Here is a 21,163-nt window from a genome sequence, read left to right on the forward strand (position 1 = left end):
GAGTCAGAAAGCAACTTCGTGGAATGCTTCTTTCCTTCTTAGGGCTTGTGTGGCCAGTGTCTTCAATGACTGAGCTATCTTGTTGTCATCTTAAGTCAAGCTTTTTAATAGTGTCATTCTTTTATTCTTGTTTCCCTTTGTTGCTTTAGACACTATACTTTTCATGCTGCCTGTCATGAAATAAAATGAGATTTAGTGGCTGGGAATGGTGGTACAAACTTGTAATTTTGGTACTTGGGAGGTTGTGGCAGGACAGTCTTATTTGAGACTGGCTTGGTTGCATATTGAGACCCTACCTCCAAAAGCAAATGAATTAGTAAATATTTTATTCTTGGTAAGTAAATAGAGAAGGTGGAGTTGTCAAGCCATTTATCTGTATATAGCAATGGTGTAGGCACTCATAGACTCTTATTCCTTCATGGGTTTAGTCATAAATACCATCTATTAGCTCTGTCTCAGGCTTCTTGGCTGGGATATATGTTAACTAAATCTGAAGCAAACTTGAGGTATATTTTAAATTCTTCGTCTAACATCATTATCCCTGCCCTTCATATTTGTGAAGTTTAAGACTGTGGCTAGTAGTCTTCTCTGGGAATCATCACTTGGAACTAGTGAGGCCTGGTGTTTTGTCTTTTAAGGTGGAGCTTGAAAGGAAGCTAGGGTTGCCCAAGACACTTTGGGAGGAGGTAAAGGGCTTCATTCTTGAGTACATGGGGTAGTCAGAGAGGCAAAGGCACCAAGGATAGGTTGCTGGCTTTGGAAGCAAGGGACCATCATGGAGTATCAACTTAACCTAAGTATTTTATTCCTCTTCCCACTCTCCAGGGAGCTTGTGTTAGCAAAAAGACCAATTCTCTTTCTGGAATTCTGCTTAACTTGTGAATATTAAGTGAGAAATATACTGGAATGAGGATAGGTTGTTGGTAAGGGCTTCTGAGTTTCTGATTCTGAAGGAAAAATAGAGGCTATCTCTACAAGGACACCAATGTCCAATAGTTAGGTGGACTCTAGCAAGTACCCCTGGTACCCAGTGTGTAGAAGAGTGCAGAAGCTTTCTATCTTGGAGGGGCTTTGTTGTAAGCGTAGGTCGGTGGCATGGGCAAGTTAGTAATATTTTCAGATTTCTCAGGATTTAGGCTAATTTCAGTGCACACTGATATCCCACTGGTGGTCTACCACCTGCTGTATTTCAAGTTTGAAAGACATCCATTACTGAATACTTTTGATCTGAGATGTTTGGGATGGGATAATATCAAGTAAGTCTACTTTGTAATATTGTTGTGTTGATTCACATTATTTGTAGACTCTTAATGGTGACAGTGTGATGTATTTACTGTTCCCATTGGATCTCTCCTCACTACCTTTCTTTATGCCATCTTGAATTTTTAAATGTACACTTGGGTTTATATGCCTCACCTGATTTTTAAAACTAGACTTTTCATTTTCCTATGAGTTATTTGCTATTCAAAATTTTGTCCTGGTCTTGCTACCTACTCTTTGGTCTTCTCAGATGGTTTGGGTGTGTCATGTGGCTTAGAGATGCAAGCACCTGTGACCAACACCTTTGAATTTGCCTTTTCACCTTAGCAAAACAAGCTCAGGATAATGAGTGGTTGGTTTCCATTTGCTAAAATGGCCCACTGTAAAGTATCTATATAAAATGGTAGTTATTGAGAGATGAATGATGACACCAAAACCATGTGGTGAAAGGAGAGAACAGACTCCCACAAGATGTCTTCTGTCTCTACTCACATATACACATGATATGTGAATGAAAAAGTTACCCTTTATCCTTAGGCTTAAGTAAGTATGGATGTTCAATAGAAAGGGATGAGCTGTTCATCATGTTGATGAATGGAATGTATAGGAAGACTTAACCATGCATAGTTGGTCCTGAGGCAGCTACTCTGTGTAGCATCAACCAGTTCATAAAAACACCAATGAACCTGTCACCTGCTAGAGTACATATTATTCATTCAAAATTTGGTGTTTGTGTTTTTAAAACATTTATTTAGTCAAGTCAACTTTGCAGTTGGCTTTTAGGGAAAATTATGAAGCCAAAAATTAATAATTGCTCATTGTTCCTAGATTTTGAAAAGTCAGTAGTTGTCAGTTAATTACTGTTAACCTTAAATTTATAAAGAACAATCTGAACAAGGGAATAATGTTTTCTTTTTTCCACTCTTTGAATCTGGGACACACTGTTGCTGTGCTTCCTGTGTGTGTTCTCCACTGCCCAGAAGCGGATGGTGAGTCCACACCAACTGCACCCCTGGCCAGAGGTGAATGTAGTGACTCCTGAAAGGTTCTTTCTATATTTTTTTCCTTAAAAAGAAAAAAAAAATGTACTTGAGTTAAACTCTGCTAGTAAGGAGAGAAAGACCACGTTTGACACTGAACAAACCTGTAGACTTTTATGGTGGTCAATCCAATAATAGGTGCAAAGTATGAGTGTGAGGCAGGCAAATATGACACATGAAGTATCAGACTGTAGGCCTGCATCTGAATTCATTACATTGTAAAAACTATCCTGGTTTTTGGATTAACTGTTCTTAGTATGGCCAGAATTTTGTTTTTTCTGACTGGTTATATTTTGGAAGGAAATATAGGCTAAAAGCCATTTCTCTTATAAACAGATGTTCAAGAAGAATTTCCAAATTATCTGTGAACAGATGCTACACTAAATAAGTTAAGCACACATGTGAAAATGTTGCACAAATCCTGAAGAACCAGACAGTCTGGTGTAAAGTGCAGGCATTGCCTGGACTCACTTCCATGATTCTGTCCTTGGGAAGGTGAGGTGGACAGAAAAGTGGAGCTTGAGAGTTGTGAGTACTTGAGCAGGCATCTTTACATGGTTCTTAATTAGGGGTTCACATCACAATTCTACTTGTGTAAACTTCATCTAGAAAAACCCACTTCCTGGCGTGATGGTACATGCCTTTAGTCTCAGCGCTCAGGCTGAGTCCATCGAGGCCAACTTTGTTGACTGTAGTGGCTTAAAAACAAGACAGAAGACTTGACTTAGCATTCTGCATCCTTGCTGGGGGTTAGGAAGTACATGTTTTGGAAAAACATTTCTCAAGTGATTGATGGTCACACATGGGAGGTAGGTAGGGAGACCTGATTTAATCTGAACTTCTTTAATAAGAAACTGAGATTCAGAGAAGTTGGCATTTGATAGATTTACAGTAAATGACCATTGCTTTTTTTGCAGTTCTGTATTGTAGGGTGTGTCACAGATCCTTTGGGATGTTTAGCTTATGAAAGAGAATAGACCATACAGAGTTGAGAGACCTGTGGGCTGGTGGGCAGAAGTGTGGTGCTGCAGTTGAGGGCAGTAATGGGAAGGGGGAGGTATTGGGGACCCTGGTTTTTGAGAAACAAGTTAACTAGAAGTAGAGCCAAGGAAGCAGGACAATTGAAATTCAGATTTTGACCTGGTAACTGAGAGAAGAGGGATGAATGCTGTTAGAATGCTGTTAGAATGCTGTTAGTAGGCAGATTTTGGTTGTAAAACTCTTGAGTTTTACATTTATGTGTGAGATGATATATGCAGCCAGAAAAAGTATATGCTTAGGGGAAAAACAAGAATCAGGGTAGCAGCACAGTTTAGAAGCCAAGATAGGCTGGTGACATTCACTGCTAGTTTAAATGCCAGCATTGACTGGTGACATTTACTACAGAGGAGCCTGATGGTTGCTGTTCCAGGTTTGGATACTCTGCAGGAAGGGTTCTGTGCCTACAAAAAAAGAATAGCAAACTCAGTAAACATTGTATGTGCATCAAGCACTTCCCAAGCTTAGATACATTGTACATACATGAAACAAAGAAAACAGAAGCACACAAAACACTTCAATTAGACAGATATGGAAGTGCATAACTTGAATTCTAGCACTGGGAAGGCAGAGGCGGGCAGATCTTTGTGAGCTTAAGGCCAGTGTAGTCTACAAAGTAAGTTCCAAGACAGCCAGAGTACATAGTGAGACCCTGTCTCAAAAAACCAAAACAACAAATAAAATACCACTTAAAAATGACCTCACAGTTGTACTTCATGCTAATAGAGTTAGAGCTTAGTGGAGGCAGCCCTATTCCTGAGCATGGTGTACGCTGTGGAGTGGGAGCAAGTGGAGTAGTGGGTTTGTCACCTTTCAACAGTAGACAGGTGGAACGCAGAGGACTAATGAGAAGAGAGTGTCAGGTTTGGGGAGCTGAGTCTCTTTGCCTAAGAAGTGAGCAGCAGTGGAGGAAGTGTGAAGGTATCTGAGGCAGGGATGTGAAAAACACATCTGTGGGAAAAGGCTTTCAAGGTGGATTCAGGCCCAGAGCAGGAAGCTTGCCAAAGTCACATTTAGGGCCAGAGGAGGGAATTTTTGCCTTTGATCTTGAAGGAGGCTTTGGGGCTTTAGATAATCATGAAATTGATTTGAGATGAATTCAGAGAGAAAAGAGTTTACTTCATTCTGTTATAAAACTTATTAGTAGCTTTTAAAATGTCCTCGTTCTCAGTTCCTCTAAACTGTCTTAAATCCTCAGTGAAGACAGTGAATTAGAAGAACAAAAGCCAACACTTGACGTTAGAACCAGTGGAAACCTTTAGATAGATGAGAGGCGCTCTGCTGTCTCAGGTCTGTGACTCACAGTGATTGCTCTAAATGCTGCTTCCTCAGAGTCTCTGGGGTCAGCACAGGCTTAGATTCTGCTGCAGCATTTGGGTAGGTCTGTGAGCCTTTGTTCCATGATCCAGTTTTCAGATTAGAATTTTATTCAGCTGAGATGGGCGTGCCCACCTGTGCAGACACAGCATACACATGCGCGCGCGCGCGCGCGCACACACACACACACACACACACACACACACACCAGCATTGGTTATTCAGTATAGAGACAGTGAGTTACATAATGTGTCTAACTTCCTCCTCAGTCTACCTTCCCCTCCACCTGGAGGGGAATTAATGAGTCTACACTCTAAGCCTAAAAGGTTTGGTTTGTAGATGCTGAAGTTTAACCCCTGCTTTATCTACTTTCCAGCATCACTTTTGATTTGGAAACTACCATGCTTTCATTTGCTGATGAACCAATACCTAGTTGAGCAGCTATCATATCCACTCAACTGTGGACCTTTAAAAGTAATGTCGATGCTGGGCAGTGGTGGTGCATACCTTTAATCCCAGCACTTGGGAGGCGGAGGCAGGCAGATCTCTGTGAGTTCAAGGCCAGCCTGGTTTACCGAGCAATTCCAGGACAGCCAAGACTGCACAGAGAAATCCTGTCTCGAAAAACCAAACAAAAGTTGTGTTGTTTTTGGCTGGGGGTATACAGTGGTAGAGTGCTTGCCTGGTATAAATGATATCCTGATTTGTATTCCAGCCCCATACATTCTGTCTCCGTCTCCACCCCCCCCCCAAAAAAAAGCTTGGGAGTTGTGCTATTGTAATTTTTTGTTTATTTGTTTTTGACAGGTCTTACCTGTCTAAAATTTTTAACATCTTTTTTTTTCCATGACGACCAGAGAGAGACATATGGTCCTGTATTATTTCCTCTTTGCTTATTTTTAATGATGGTTCTTTGTTAATAGATGAGAGTTAATTTTGGTCAAGACCATGGAAATGTGCCTGCAAAGGGACTGAAGTTATTATCTGATTAGCACTTTTGAGTGTCTCCTGACTTTGACTCCCTCTTGTTTCTCTTTTATTTGTGTGAGCTTGTCTGTGTTATTCCCTCACTGCTTCCTCCAGACATTTTTAGCTCCTTTCAGGCGGGTGAATGCTTAGTAACTATCAAGTTTGTGTTTCTGGAAGTGATTTGTAGCCAAAGATGTAGAATAGTGGTCTCAAGCCATCATGCAACACACACACACACACACACACACACACACACACACACACACACACACACACACACGTATAAGTCACATACTGGCACACATTAGGATTACTGGATATCATTAGTTTCTACCATGTAGCTGTAATAAATTGTTCAAAAGTCTAAATCGCTGCATCATACAGCTTGTGAAGAAGTCTCTCTGGGTTGGGGAAATGGCTGAGTGAGTAAAGTGCTTGCCAAACAAGCATGGACCTGAGCTTGAATCCCCAGAACCCACATAAAGCTGGTTAAATTGCACTCCCATAACTCCTGTAGTGATGTGGGAGGTGGAGATAGGAGACTCCCCAGAAGCTTGCAGACCAGACTAGAAACTGTGGCTGAAGAACAAGAGAGCCTGTCTTAAACAAGATGGAAGATGAGAATCAACACCAGAGGTTATCCTCTGACCTCCATGTGTGTGCTGTTTTGCACATGGGTCCCACCTGTAGTAACGTGTATGTGTTTAAAAGTCTTTAATGGTGTTCCAGGGTTATCAGGCCTAGAAGCAGAGCTGCTTGTTGACAAGTCTGGCTTATACTGTAGCTGTGATTTATGGGTTTTTTTTTGTTGTTGTTTGTTTGTTTGTTTTTTCTTTTTAGTGCTGCTGGAGTTTGAACCCAAGGCCTTGTCAACAAAGTGCACTTTTTGTTTGTTTTGTTTTGTTGTGACAGGGTTTCTCAGTGTAGCCTTGGCTGTCCTGGATCTTGCTCTGAAGACCAGGCTGGCCTGGAACTCACAGAGATCCGCCTGCCTCTGCCTCCCGAGTGCTGGGATTAAAGATGTGCACCACCACTGCCTGGCTAAAGTGCTTATTTTTTTTAAGTGAGTGACAAGATATTTCGAGTCCTGAATGCCTAGAGAAAATGTTTCAGTGTTTTTCTGGCACATTATTAATTGATTGATTGATTGCTTTGTAACAGGAAAGAGTAGGCATCTATTTGCTCTGTTTTGTGTGCCTGGTTTGTGGAAACGTTTATACTGAAGGCTGAGTAGCTCTGCGAGGGATCTGCCCGTTATGTAGGAGCTGGCAGCTCAGCGCCTGTGTTCCAGTTGTTTTGCTAGAACATGGGACTTTAGAATTCAGGGAAAACCTTTTGTTCCAGTGTCTGAGCTCAGGTTCTTCACTTCAAAGACTAGGGGGACTCTTCTGCCATCAACCAAAGTGAGAGTCCCCCTAGTCTTTGAAGGCTATTTGGTGGCTTTAGACACATATGAGGCAGGTTTTCTGTTTCTTTGCATAAGGGCTACATGACCAGCATGCCCTTGTGGAAGGGGCCTGTAATCCAGGGGCTTTTCGAATGTCTCGAACATGTGTGCCTGTCCCAATCATCAGGCAAATGGTTTATTCCTCTGCACACGCTGCCCACCCCAGGATAGGAATCACAAGATGGCCCGTATGGGTTAAGCTTTTCTGTCTGTCCTAATGGACTTCATGCTCGCTCACTAGGAAGAGGAAGAACAGGAGGAAGAGGATGATGATGAAGATGATGACGACACCGATGATTTAGATGAACTTGACACTGACCAGTTGCTGGAGGCAGAACTGGAGGAGGACGACAACAATGAGAACGCAGGAGAGGATGGGGACAATGACTTCTCTCCCTCTGATGAGGAGCTAGCGAACCTTCTAGAGGAGGGAGAGGAGGGGGAAGATGAAGACTCTGATGCAGATGAGGAAGTGGAACTGATCCTGGGCGACAGTAAGTATAGGGCAGAGTTTGGGATGAGCTTTGGCACCTGGGGCCAGGCCCCTCTTGTACCAACCCAGTCCAGAAGACAGCTGTGTGTGGGTTCTGCTCTCTCTCTACTCTGGTCCCTTGATGGATCAGTCACCCCTGTTCTCCTATCAGACTGTATAAACCATTCCATCTGGCTCCCACCTCTTACCTTTTAACCAAAGGCTTCTAAACCGTTTTTGTTTGAGACGAAGTCAATACTTTTTTGTTTCCTGGGTCCTGTGATGTCTGTTGCAGACACTCAGCTCTGCTGTAATAATGAGAAAGCAGTCATAGGCCAAACATAAACTGATAAACTTAGAAAATAGGTATGAGCTTATAGCTTGAATTCCTTCTTTAAAGGTTTGGTCTTAGGAAGGCAAAGCATAGCTGTCACTTGAGTGTCAGGCTGGAATCAGTTAGAAGCAGTTCCTCACAGGCTGCTGTGCCTTTTTGACTGTTGCATACAAATTAAAGGTCTTTTGTGGGAGAGCCCTCTCCAGTCTGCTTTTGGCCAATCTCCCCTAAAGGCTGAGGAACAAATGCATCTGTTTTGTTCATTCCTCCCCCACTTGTTCCAAAGTTTGAAGAACAAACTCCAGTTTGTGTAGTAATTTCCCACTAGTGGATTTCTGCAGCCATCTTCTGCCTTTGCTAATGAATCCCGAATAAACCAACCAGCAGCTGGGCAAACACTGCGCTCCACCACACTCTTCCCCGTGTTAGCATTGCTGTGAGAGTGCCATTGTTGGCAGACTTCTGCTAGTGTGCTGCCCTGCCTGAAGGAGGAGTGAGTCCTGTCTCACTTAGCTAACTAACATACCCAGCATTCTCACAGGCATGGTAGGTATTGTGTCTAATAATGATAGCCACTAATCACAGGGGGGTGTTCACATTTAATTAAATTAAAAATTAGTTTCTCATTTCCAAATGCTCTGTATCCACATGTTGTTACTGTGCTGAGCAGCAGGAACACATACATTTGTATCATTTAATATCATGACAGAAAGTTGTGTTGTGATGGCCTAGGCCAAGCAAATGCCACGCTTCTTCATCAGAGGGCCTTATGTTTATAATCATGTTTCCTGGTAGGAGAAGAGGCGGGTGACTGATTTCAGAGCATACGAATATAGATTCTCCTGTAATATGTATTGTACATACCCAATACTTCTCTACCTGATGTAAGTCCATTTTCTTTGGGACAAATACCTCTTAGGTGCTGGTAGTGCTGAAGACCGACAGTTGATTGCTTAGCAAGTCCTCGTAGGGTATTTGAGGAAGCTCTTGGTGGGGGTGGGGTTGCTTATGTCTACCTACCTACTGTTTTAAATAAATAAATAAATAGATAGATAGATAGATAGATAGATAGATAGATAGATAGATAGATAGATAAAGGTTGGGGTGATTCTCTGGGTTAGCTCCTGGCTATGACCTGAGAGCCAGGTAAGAAGGACCCAGAGACATTTTTAACAAAGTATCAATAGTGAGACAAATTACACCTCCCTTCAGTTAATAACAGTACTGAATAATGCAGGAGGTGGGGTCAGTCAACAGCAGGAAGCTGGTGATATCCCCACATGTCAGAGTGTCACTTCATTTGTTTTTTGTTGTTTTTAAATAAAAAATACTTTATCAAAACACAAGATTTAAAGAAGTTCCCAGATAAACTAGACAGACTAATCAAAAGCTGCTTTTGAAGGAGGGACTCTACAACAGAGTTATAGTATTACCAACAAGGGTTGCAATACTATTATTGGGTGTCCCACTTTTGTTCAGTCAGGCCTGTTCCTCCACGGCCTCCTTTATAGCAAGAGGTGGCTAGACTGTATATTCTGAAGAACTGGATCATCATTTTTTAACCAGTACGATATCTCCATATAAAGGGGGGGAATATAACCCAGGCAATGAAACTAAAACTGCTTCCGATCAAAGATAAAAATAGAGACACCTTCCCGTCCTTGCTCTAACCCTGACAACTGCCTTCATTCACAGGGCTGTGTACTTAATCCATGATGGGGCAGTGATGAAAGCAGAGCTGCTACCAGTGGCCGTGTCCCAACAATCCAGATGACAGTTCCAGCTTCTGCTCATGCTTTACAACAGTAAATGACACATAGATGTGCTAATGTGCATTTAATCCACAGAGACGAGTGAAGATATCTGGGCTTTTTTATTCTGTAATGTTTCTAAACCTCTACCCATTAAATGCAAAGAAAAATGGAAGGAGTCTTGGCAGAGCAGCAGGGACGCCCACATGGTGACAAGATGGGTTTAAGTGTTATTCGCAGCAAGGAGCCTGATCTATGCTCCAGCTTTTTCTAGGGTGTGGACTTGGCTGTTTTGATAGAACTGTGCACATCCCCAGTGTTGGGGACCACTTGCCTTCCAGATCCCTGAGTACAGTCCTAGCTTGCCTCTATTGGGATGATCCATTTTGGTTATGAAACACACTTTAAGTTCTACATTGGGTCTTTTTCTGGCAGCAGCATTTAAGTGTTTCTTTGAAAGGGGGGATCCTGGGCAGCAGTAACCACATGGTTAATGCACATTGCCCGCACGTATTGCACTATGACACCAGATACTGGTTCAGCCCAGGGTGCTTGGTTTTATATGGGGCAGCATGGTCATCTCCTCAGATCCTGATTTTTTTGTCCTAGTCACCTAACACGGTTTACTGTGTGGTCCAGATTGGCCTCAAGTTCCCCAATCCTTCTGCCTTTATCATCTGAGTACTGGGATTATAGGCATGTGCCACCACACCCAGCTTCAGGTTTTCCATTTTTAATTTGAATATAAACCCTTTCAATTTGTGTTTGTAACAGTACACCTTCCTTTTGCTGTTCTGAACATTTCTTCTCTCAAAACCAAGGTAATCTGGAAAACTTTAATTCTATTAAGTTTTAAGAATATTGTCACTGTAACCTGGGTGTAAACATTAACATATACATGACGTGGGGGTATTTCTGCTTGGACTCGGAGGGGAGACACAGAGGTGGCACCTGTAGGTTATCCTTTAGATTGATTGCTCTTCTTGTGTTTTATGGGCTGCCCATCGTGGATATCTCTCTCATGGCTATCTGTGGATCAGACTGTACTAACCTCCTCATTTATAAGTATTATCATTACAAGCTTCATTCTGATTGGAGGAACTCTTACTGAACTTACGGGGCCTTTTTAGGGCATGGTGAAAGCCATAGAAATCATAGAGACCCACACCTGATACAGCTCCAGATACAGAACCCTAGTCCTTGAGAGAAAGGCATGATGTCTTCAGGGTCTTTATGTGTCTGCTTCTGGGGACCCCTTGCTCCCAAGCCTGGATGTTGTAAGGCAACAGCAGGTCAGAACACTGGAAAGGTTATAGTTCATCTGTCTTTGCTGCATAGACCTTTCAGAATGGGAGGTCCTGACCAGAGGCGGGGGATTTGGTCTCTGCAACATTTGGGGCTGAGAAAAGGTTAGAGCAGGTAGATAAAAAGAGGCTTGTCATTTGATCACTGGCTGCTGTGATCCTACTGAGTAGTCCTTAGATGTGACAAGGAGTTAATAAGTCTTGACTCCATTTTTTTGCAGTAAGGTAGGGGGATTGAACCCCTCGGCTTCCTGGGAAGGTTCTCCGGCAGGTGGGCCTGGCATTTTTGGCCTGCCTATAATGCAGTCACTAGAGGATTCTGTAGAGGTCTGCAGAGGAGTCCGGCAGGGACAGGTGCTGTGTGTGGCTCCGGGGAGTAGACAGACACTGCCTTCTTCCTTCTGAAGTTTTACCTCAGAGAAACTGCTGGGGTGTGGTCTGTTCAGGTTCAAGTGTCAGCTTTTCATTCTGTGGACACGCCATTGTGCTTCTCAGTCCTTGCCATGTTGGGCCAAATTTGTATCCATTTGGATTCTGGGGACACCAGTTCCCCCCAGCTCATTTTTACTTGAAGGACATTCTTATGTTGGTGCTGTCTTGTTTTTATTTTACTGTTCTTCCCCCTCCCCAGGGATCTTGCAGAAAATGAAGATTTGGGAACATGAATTTTTCCTTTCTTACCTTGCCTAGAATTCTTTGATACTTAGAGAGGCAGTTGAAGCTTTGTACTTGTGGGTACCCCTTTCCACATGGACATACAAGAGTCCAGGTGTTTCAGGGCTCGGGCTATGTTGCTCATGTTCTTGGGAACCTTCCACAGCTTTGTTATTATTTAAAAAAATTAAGGGGCTGGAAGAGATGGTTGAGTGGTTAAAGCACTTGCTCTTGTAGGACCTGGGTTTGATTCCTAGCATCTGCATGATGGCTCACAACCACATCTGTAGCTCCAGGTCCAGGGGATCTGATGCCGTTACCTACTCGGGCACTAGACCCGTGTGTTCAAATGAACATGTAAGGAGAGAGCATGCTTTCCACAGTAGTGTGTAGAGGTCAGAGGACAGTTTGTGGAGTTGGTTCTCTCCAGAGATAGAACTCAAGTTGACAGGGTTGGTGGCAGGGGCCTTTGCCTTCAGACACTTGACTGGCCCCTTTCCATAGCTTCTTAAACAAAAACTGGGCCTTGAGAGTTATTTACTAGTTTTGACTTTTGTCAGATAGACATGATACATATTTGAGAGTTATTTACTAGTTTTGACTTTTGTCAGATAGACATGATACATATTTGTTTTGAGGGTTTCAGCATCCAGGCTGACCTTTTCGAGTTGGGACTATAAATAATGTCCCTCACACCTGGCTTTGAGGGGCTCTTTTGCTATCATTTAGTCTCATTCCTCAGTAGATCATTCCAGAAATGTTAATGAGTTCATTCCTTGTCTGCACATTAAGTTGGGTGCCTTAGTCTCCACGCTCCTTCTGGCCTCCTCATTTGTAGCTGCATTACAAGGATTGAATGCTAGGATCGTCTGCCTTTGTAGGCTTCTGAGGACTGGAGAAAGGGACTCAGCCTGCTTTTAAAAATCAGTTTTGAGTGCCAGGCGGTGGTGGCGCAGGCCTTTAATCCCAGCACTTGGGAGGCAGAGACAGGCGGATCTCTGTGAGTTTGAGGACAGCCTGGGCTGCACAGAGAAATCCTGTCTTGAAAAAGCCAAAACATCCCCCTCCCCCAAAATTAGCATGTACATTTAAGATATCCATCATGAAAGTATGGGATTTATGTAAAAAGGTTACCACAGTGAAAAATGGACATGCCTACCACCTAACCATCACCCACTTCCTATGGCAAGAGCAGCTAAAAAAAAATCTTGTTAGTCTTACCTAGAATATAATTTCATTGATACTGTCTTCATGTCGTATGTTAGGACTCTGCACTTGTTTATCCTTTGCGTATGCTACTTTGAACTGTTGACTTGGTTCTTCCTGTCCCCTTCTCCCAGTCCCCTGGTTATGTTTTAAAGACCCCAGCTGGCCTAGAACTCACTGTAGCCCATGAGCCTCCTTTTTTAGTGCTTCTTTAGGGTCAGGCTTATGATCCTGCTGTAAGGACACAATAGGCCTAGGGCTAGGCCTTCTGTGCTCCTCAGCCCTGCCCCTTTGCAGCCAGTGCCCCAGGTGAAGGCTTGAGGACCCTTGATCCCTCTGGGGCATCCCAGGCAGGAAGCAGGGCCTCCAGGTTCAGGTCTTTTGAAAGGCAAGAGAATCAGAGGTCCCAGGGGTATCCATTGTTGCCAGCAACAGGCATATTCTCTGGAGCCCAGCTCCAAGGAGTTAATTGGTATGTTTTCTACTTTCTGGAAAGTGGTAATTAACCCTGCTCAGGCATAAGTGTGTTGAATGCAGGGTTCCTACAATCCTAGCACATAATTCTCTCTTCCTTCTCTTACCTTTCAGCAGACAGCTCGGACAACTCTGATTTGGAAGATGACATCATCTTATCTCTGAATGAGTGATGTGCCAGTCCCCACTTGGAAGAGAATCTTGGCAGGCGAGAGAAACTGAGTGAATGAATTCAGAAAACCTGCCTTTTGCTGTCCCCCAGGGCTGTCTGTTAAGGCACTGTGTACCCTGCATTCAGAGGACTGTGATTTAGAGTCTCCCTGGAATCTGAGGGCCCTTCTAAAAAACAGTCTCACACACACTCACACACACACACACACACACACACACACACACACACACACAGACTACAGGGACTAGGCCCCAGTTTGTGTCCCCTCCTCCTAGGACGGACATAGCTTTCCTCACGGGAAAAACAAACATGTCTCTGGGTATTTCACAATATATTTTCTTTGTATAATGTTCTTTACTTAAAGAACAAGAAATAGTTTTTTATAAAACTTTAAAAAGAAAAAAAAAAAAGCAACAGGCATTTATAACCGAGGGTCTGAACTTCTACCCGCCAGTCTATCCCTGCACTTCATTTTCTTTGGAAGAAAATGACGTCTACAGAACAACATAGAGGCATTTTTACATACGTATTTAAATGAAGAGGAAAATCGTGGTTTCTTAAATTGATAAGGATTAAGAATATTTTATTATAAATATAATATATGATTTTTTAACCTGTTTTGTTGCCTCATACGCTGTCAAGTTAATTTGTTTTCTTTGTGCCAGAGTGGGAATGGAAGGCGAGGTCTGCTCTTGGGAAGATGCCTAACTTCCTCCCCTGGTGGCCAGGCAGCAGTTGTGGACCTTGGTTTTGTGGAGTTGAGAACTTTAGGGGTATAAATTCACTCCCTCTCTTTCTCTTTGTGATTCAGTTTTTCAGAAGTCTTTTTTTTTTCCTTCCCTTTCTTCCCAATGTGGAAATTACAAATCAAAGGTCTTTTTCTTTAATGTAAAGTGTATTTATTTAAAAAAAAAATACAAAATAAACTACAAGTCTGTCTTTGTTTATGGCCTTTCCTTGTTTTCTTTTACTGAAGTGGGGTGCCCCTCTCCAGCTCCTCCCAGTTCTGGCCAGGCCAGAGTTCCCCCATAGCAAGCCCCCAGGGCAGACAGTGGTTTAGTCACGTGAGCCTGGCCTGGAGTTGCTGGAGGCCTTGTGAGGACACATGGGGCACAGAGGGGCGGAGGAGTAGAGTAGGGCTGCATCTGTTACCGTGTGTGGGACCCGTAAGGAGCGTTCTGGTCTTTTTCAGTCCTACAAGTTGAGGGGTACTTGAGGCTTGGTCAGGGTGGATATGGAGAAAAACTTCATGGGTCTAAGACTAACAAAGTATCAGGGGCTCATGTTTTCTTCATCCCATCGCTTCCCTTCCCACAATAAATATTAAAACATGAATTTCTCTCTCTGATTTTGCCCTAATGGTAGCTTCGGTTTCTGTTACATAGGCGTTAATTACACAGCCACAGAGACACCTCTCCCTTTACCGAGAAGGGTGCTCTGGGTATAAAGTAAACAACACACGATGGCGAACTCTCCAGGGGTAGGTAGGGCCTGCTCCACTCAGGAACACAACCTGTCACATGAAATGCCCTGTACCACAGAGGTACATCCTGCTCCTTTAAAAGCCGAGGCCTCAGCAACTCATTTGCTTCATGCCTTGGCATTAACTGGTTAGAAGTCTGACGGCTGGTACTGAATGCCGCTGAAGAGAAAGCAGGAAAAACTGCATTGCCACTAATGCAGCTCATCTGCCAGGAGCTCCTGGGAGCACCCACAGGCCTCCCAAGGTGGAGATGGGCACATTTAATAGGAAAGCACAATTCTGGTTGACTTGGCAACACTCCCTTAGGAATGTGCTTCATGAGACCAAAACATCTACTTTCCTTGTTCTACTAGGGTTCAGAACCTGAGTCACTGAGGAAGACACAGGCGATGAGGACACTACCAACCAGGGGGCTTTGTCTGCTCATGTTTTTTGCTTTCATGAAACACCTCGGGCCCTGGGTACCTGTTGTTAGCTTTCTCACTGGAGACAATGTCACAATCGAACAAGGCCTTGGCCACCTGACCCACCTTCCTTAGTGCTGACGGCGCTGGCTGAGGCCACAGAACTGCTACTCTTAAGGGGTGCGGTTCTTCACCAAGAAACAGTGGTTATCAGTGGAGCCAAAGGCGCCCCTTTCCGAGCGGGGTTGATGAAGCTGGGCTGGGGTGCCTTAGTACCCTCTGCCTGGAAGGGAACACTTGGGTGATGAAACCGCTTTGTTAGGAAGAAGATGGGGAGCCAGCGTGCTACAACAGCTGTTCTGTGACACTGTTCAAGTTCCACAAGAACTGCCACAGGCCTTCAGGAGGAGGCCTGCTCTGGTTTCTGTGGTATAACAAAGAATCCTGAAGTGGTTTGGGGCACCAGGCCGACTGGCTTGCTCCAATCCCAAGGCAGTGGCCACAGCTCAAGCAGACATAGGCAGATACATTAACGCTCTCACCAACGCTTTAGAGCAGCGGTTCTCCACCTTCCTACAGTGGGACATGGTGTGGTGGTCCCCAACCATCACATTACTTTCTTTGCTACTTCATAACTGTAATTTTGCTACTGTTATGAATTGTAAATATTTTCTGGCAATAGTTTGTCAGAGGGGTTGTGACCCACAGGTTGAGAAGCCATGCTTCATTTCTCATGAACACCAGCCAAGCCTGGGGAGCGGAAAGTCCCTGTTTTGCCCGGTCTCCAGACTTTGTGTCTGTAGACTGGCATGACTGCCACACAACCTCCAAGGCCCATCTCCGAGCCCAGGCGGTGCTGCCTGAGGGCGTGGCCCAGAACCTCCGACCAGGGTTCCCGTTCTAGGCCTGACTGGTCTGGACTACTCCAGCTGTCCCACTCTGAGCCTGGCTGTGATCTGTGCAGACACCTGTTGCTTCATCTAGCTTCCTACTTGAGACAGCAAAGGCAGAGCCCAAAACTACTTAGGCTACCTTCCCCTCCCAGCCTGAGGATGCCTCAAATCTGTTTCCTTCTTACCAGAGCTGATGTGGCTCTGGGCTCTAGCCTATTATTTAGCAACTGTGACTTCTTTCACACACACACACACACACACAATATCTATTTCCTTACCTCATCTCTGTGTATCAAGAGCACGGAACACTATGTCACTCATCAAGGACATCTTCCTGGCACTGGATCCCCTTGCAGCACTGAGTCCTGCAGTTGGGGGTTGGTTGTTTGCCACAGAGCTCTAGGTCTGACTGGCACAGGCTCACTCTACTGACAGCCCTGAAAGACCAAAGAAAGCCCCAGATCACAAGCACAAGGAAGAGTTAACCAAGTGAGGCTGCTTCGCACCCTGAATGCCAACATCTTGCCTCCGGGACCCCTGGGAATCAGGCTGCTGCCTCTGATATGGAGACGCTAGACTACATCAGGACTAAAGACTGATCCAGAGGGGGGCCTGGACAGGTCATGCACAAGGCCCCTCTGCATCAATATTGCACTGTTCTCCCCCCAAATGCACGACTACAAAACTGAAAGCTACCCCCTGTCCAACAGGCTTTACGACTGGGTGCTGTCCAATGGCCACAGCGCAAACTGAAGCACACCCTTAGGACAAGGGAAAACCACAAACTACCTGTAGCCGCTGGCACAGATCTGAGGCCCAGCCCTTCGTCTAACGGGCGCTCGGTGGTGGAACAGGGCCCGCGGGGCACATCACACAGCCTGCGGGCCACTGGCTAAGGCTGACAAGTGTGCTCAGAGGCCTGACAGATGAAGAGCCGCACCACAAAGGCGGCACAACTTTCAGAAGCAGTGGTTTCAGAACACATGGGCATAGCGCATGCACCAAGGGAAGTCGTCCAGTCTTGAAGAAAAACCTGATTAAACCAGGACTATGGTCGGATGAAAAATTCATCCCGACAAAGGCTTTACTGACAACTTTCCATACAGTTAGTCAAAAAAATAAAAATAAAAAAATACAGAATACAGCAGACAGTATCTCATACACAGGAAACATAATAGGAGTTTCTTCTTGTAAAAAACAAAAAGCCCCAGACCCGAGAACTGAGTTTTAGCGGTGGACAGGATGCCACCCAATGAACCAGAACAAACCAGCAAGAATTCAAACCAAGGGAGTAAGGTAGGTCGAGGAGGGAGCAGATTTGTAAAAGAACTGCTTCTGTGACACACGCGCGCGGCTGGAGGGAACAGGTGGGCTAGGCAGTGTCCCGGACAATAACGATCACCATGTGTTCGTCCTCCAGCTTGCCCAGTGTCCTCAGAGCTGACTGGAGGTACTGCTGTGAGAAGTCACAGGGCGGGAAGGCATAGAGCATGCCCGTGCTGTCTCTGCCCTTAGACCCACCCACCGGCAGGCTGATCACCCCCGCAGCCTGCTTCTGTTTCAAGTAGGAGACCAGGTTCCTGAGAAGCCGCCTCTGTAGGCCTGGCTCCACCGTGGGCACCCCTTCAGTGCCAGGCCCACTGGGGGTGGACTGGATGGCCAGGAGCACTGCATAGCCGTTAGGGCTCCCCTGCTTGATGCGGCGGGTGACCTCGTCCAGCTTGGGCTGGTCCAGTCGAAGGCGCTGGGCGATCTTGAGCTGGGTCAGCTTGCTGCCAGAAGTGTGGTCTTTGAGGAGGCCGCTGATAACTCCCTGGTCCCCCTCTAGGATGTGCATAGATGTTGGAAAGCAGCTGTTTTTCAAAACTAGAAGCCCATTCCAACCCAGCTGCAGCGTCTGAGCATACTCGGAAAGAGTCTTTAGCTTTTTGGTCTCGTGTTTTGGCTCTTCAAGAGTCTTGGGCTCTGCCTCCGTGGTCCGATGATTGCGTTCACTCTCTCTGGTCTTTTTCCCGTGGGAAGAGTCGGGAGGCTCGTGGTGGTGGTGGTGGAGGCCCCTCTCCTCGGCATGCCGGCTGTTGCTGAGGGAGTTGCTGCCTGACTCCTTGGTCCCTTCACTGGAGTGGGTCTCCTTCCGGCTACGCTCAGGGGTGCGGTCCGAGCCTCGCTCAGACTGCTGCCCCCCACCCTTGGTCCTGCTCCGTTCCTCATAAGGGGAGTGGGCTGTCCTTCCGCGGTCACTGGAGAGGCTCCTCCGCTTGCGTCTCTCCTCCCAGGGCTTGGCTACGCTCCGGTCCCCATCTCCTCCCCAGCGTTCACCACTCCGGCTGCGCACTGAGCGGCTGTACCCCTCCAGGCTGTTCCTGCGGTCCGAACTTTTACTGAGGCTGGTCCAGTCCCCTTCCAAAAAGGTCCGGTCTCGGTCTGAATACAGCAGGTGCGGAGGGGTCCTATCCCGCACCCTAAGGTCAGCGTCCAGGTTTCGATGCCGCGTATACCCGTCAGTGAGCAGCTCATAGTGCACAGGGAGAGGTGAGGGCTGGTACTGCTGGGGATAGCGAGTCTCTTCCGCTTTGGCAAAATCCACCCTGAGCCTGCGATCTGGACCACCCAAGGGAAAGCCCCTCATTTTAGCGCAGGCGGCTTGGGCTGCGTCCAGGCTCTCGTACTGGATGTAGGCAAAGCTGTCTCCTTTGACGTGGTCGATGGTCCGGATGCTCCCAAAGCGATCGAATTCCCTGGCCAGGGCCGCCAGCGAGGTGTTGGGTCCCAGGCCACCCACCCAGAGGCGGGTGGTGGGGTTAGCCTTGCCGTAGCCTATCTTTATAGGGTTTCTGCCAATCACCCGGCCGGACATGGCCACTTTGGCCCTGTGCGCCATGTCCAGGTTCTGAAACTTGAGGAAGGCATAGGCACCACCCTGGCCCCGGGCAGGCCTCTTGATGACCACCTCCTCGATGATGCCGTACTTCTCGAAGGCCCGTCGGAGCTCCACCTCGGATACGCTGTGGTCCAGGTTCCCGATGAAGAGGTTTCGGGTGGCCCTCTGGTCGTCCTCGGGCATCAGGTCTTCCTCGCACACGGCCGGGTAGCTGTAGGGGCGCCCGCGGTCGTCGTACAGCCCGTAGTAGTCCAAGGCCCGCTCCCGGGACAGCCCCACGGCCGCCGCGGCCGCCGCATCCAGGGCAAAGGCGGCCGCGGCGTGCCGGGCGCGGGGCTCCCGCAGGGGCGGGGCGGCCACGGGAGACAGCGAGCGCTGCTTGTACTGGTAGCCCCCGTGCAGCGGCAGGTAGCCCAGCGGGTCGGCGGCCGTGGGAGGCCCCGGGGGCGGCGTGGAGGCAGCGGCGCTGCTGCTGCTGCTGCGCCGGCTGCTCCCGCCGCCGCCGCCGCCGCCGCCGCCGCGCAGGTAGACCGGCTCTACCTTGAGCGGGCGGTCGTAGAGCAGCAGCTGCCGGGCCAGCGCGTGTTGCCGGGCCTCGCGCGCGTCCTGTGGGTGCCGGAAGTTCACGTAGGCCACGCGGCCCAGCTCCGGTGTGTGCGACAGGCGCAGGCTGATCTCCCCGAAGCGCTTGAACTGGTGGAAGAGCCGGTCCTCCAGGTGCTCGGCCGGCAGCGCGGGGCTCAGGCTGCTGATGAGGAGCGTCTTGTATTCCGGAGCCGCCGTGGAGCCGGGACCCGCAGGTTCCGCCCCGGGGGGCGGCGGAGGCGGCGGGAGCGGAGATGCGCGGGGCGACGCGCCGCCCGTCCCGGAGTCCCCGGAGGCCTTGCCGGTGCGCCCTCCGCCTCCGGGCGCGCCCGAGGAGCGCCCGCTGCTCGCGCGGTGATTCGCATCCCCGGCGGCGCGGCCGTCGCGATGCCCGCCGCCGCTGCCGCTGCTGCTGCCGCGGGGCTTGTCACGAGCCCGCGCTGGGACCGGGTGCTTGGTGCCGCCGCCGCCGCCGCCGGAGGCCTTGTGCGCTGCTCGCCGCCCGCCCGCCTCTGCCTCCCGTTCGCGCTCCCGCGGCCGCTTGGCGGACGATGACGAGCCACGCCCGCTCGGGCTGGAGTCTCGCTCGTTCTGCCGCTTCATGGCGCCGGCGCGGCGGGCGGGCGGCCCGCAGGCCCCTCACAGCGGCAGCGGCGGCGGCCCAGGAGGCAGCGCCCCCGGCGCCGCCATCTTGGACAAAAGGACTCGGCGCGGCAGCGGCGGCGGGGCGGGGCGGGAGCGGCGGCCGGGAGCTGCGTTATCAAGGTGCGCCGGCCGCACCACGTGACCGAGGTGGGCGGGGCGAGAGCTCCGCTCGGCGCCTCTGGTTGGGCCCCGCGGAGCTGCACCACGTGACGGCCCGGCAGGCGGAGGAGCTGGCCTGCCCCGGAGCTCTGGCGCCCCGGCGTGGCTGGTGGGGCTTAGGCGCGGGGCTACTGCGTTGTGCCCGGATTCCCTCAGGAGCAAGGCGGGCCCCGCTGGACTTGGGCTTTGTGCTCTCCGGCTGGCTACACCGGGTCTGCCTACTTTTTCCGGGCTCGGGGCTGTGCCCATTGCAACAGGAATGCCCGCCCACTTGACCGGCGGTCTCCCACTCAAACCTGCCGCTAGGTTGAAATCCTATTCCCCCTCCATGGCGTTTTCTAACTGGGACCATGACAGAGGTGACATCCTTGAAGGATCCCTACACCCTGTCCAGGACCCACACCCCAGGCATCTTCTGAATTTAGATTCTTCAGGCACTGTCCTGGCAAGACCCTGAAAAGAAGACTACAGACGCAGGTGAGACCTTCCTGGATCCAGGTACAGAAACTAGGAAGACTGCATTTGCAACCTATAGACAGGCATCTCGGTGTCCCTGGGTCCAACTTTCTGCTGGAGGTTTCTGGGCAGACAGGAGGCGGGAAAGATAGGTCTGCAGAGCAAAGGGTAAAGAGCAGGTAATGCCAGAAGTTATCATTTCTTGCCATGCTGACATCT

The 21,163-nt window shown here is 48.1% G+C and overlaps 2 protein-coding genes and 1 long non-coding RNA gene across 27 annotated transcripts in view; 1 reads left to right on the plus strand and 2 right to left on the minus strand.

The window, feature by feature from the left end:
* Positions 1–14,383, plus strand: part of Dcaf1 (DDB1 and CUL4 associated factor 1) — a 76,413-nt gene extending 62,030 nt beyond the window's left edge. For 3 of the 25 annotated variants that reach the window (XR_013052511.1, XM_076575479.1, XM_076575482.1), the window contains exons 23-24: positions 7,313–7,565; positions 13,381–14,383. Coding sequence is in view for 11 of the 25 variants with exons in the window: in XM_076575479.1 (XP_076431594.1) it covers positions 7,313–7,565; positions 13,381–13,439 (312 nt within the window). In the remaining 14 variants the exon portion in view is untranslated. Of the gene's footprint in view, positions 1–2,240; positions 2,306–7,312; positions 7,566–9,572; positions 9,804–13,380 lie in introns of those variants that run through there. The other 22 variants (XR_013052512.1, XM_076575484.1, XM_076575485.1 and 19 more) reach the window with 15 other exon arrangements.
* LOC143274089 (uncharacterized) lies at positions 2,001–16,655 on the minus strand. Its single transcript, XR_013052517.1, has 3 exons — positions 16,497–16,655; positions 7,753–7,851; positions 2,001–3,742 (listed from the first exon to the last, which is right to left on the minus strand). It is a non-coding gene; the product is annotated as an uncharacterized LOC143274089 (long non-coding RNA).
* A 612-nt stretch (positions 16,656–17,267) lies between these two features.
* Positions 17,268–20,381, minus strand: Rbm15b (RNA binding motif protein 15B). The gene has a single exon (XM_006978376.4). The coding sequence runs from the start codon at positions 20,285–20,287 to the stop codon at positions 17,591–17,593; it is 2,697 nt and encodes an 898-aa protein (XP_006978438.3). The 5' UTR covers positions 20,288–20,381; the 3' UTR covers positions 17,268–17,590.
* Between the last annotated feature and the right edge of the window lie 782 nt (positions 20,382–21,163).

This window comes from Peromyscus maniculatus, chromosome 7 (genome assembly GCF_049852395.1).
Source record: "Peromyscus maniculatus bairdii isolate BWxNUB_F1_BW_parent chromosome 7, HU_Pman_BW_mat_3.1, whole genome shotgun sequence".
In the NCBI taxonomy this organism is placed as follows: Eukaryota; Metazoa; Chordata; class Mammalia; order Rodentia; family Cricetidae; genus Peromyscus; species Peromyscus maniculatus.

Coding starts and splice junctions, on each gene's coding strand:
- Rbm15b (XM_006978376.4), bottom strand. CDS start 20,287: ATGAAGCGGCAGAACGAGCGAGACTCCAGCCCGAGCGGGCGTGGCTCG.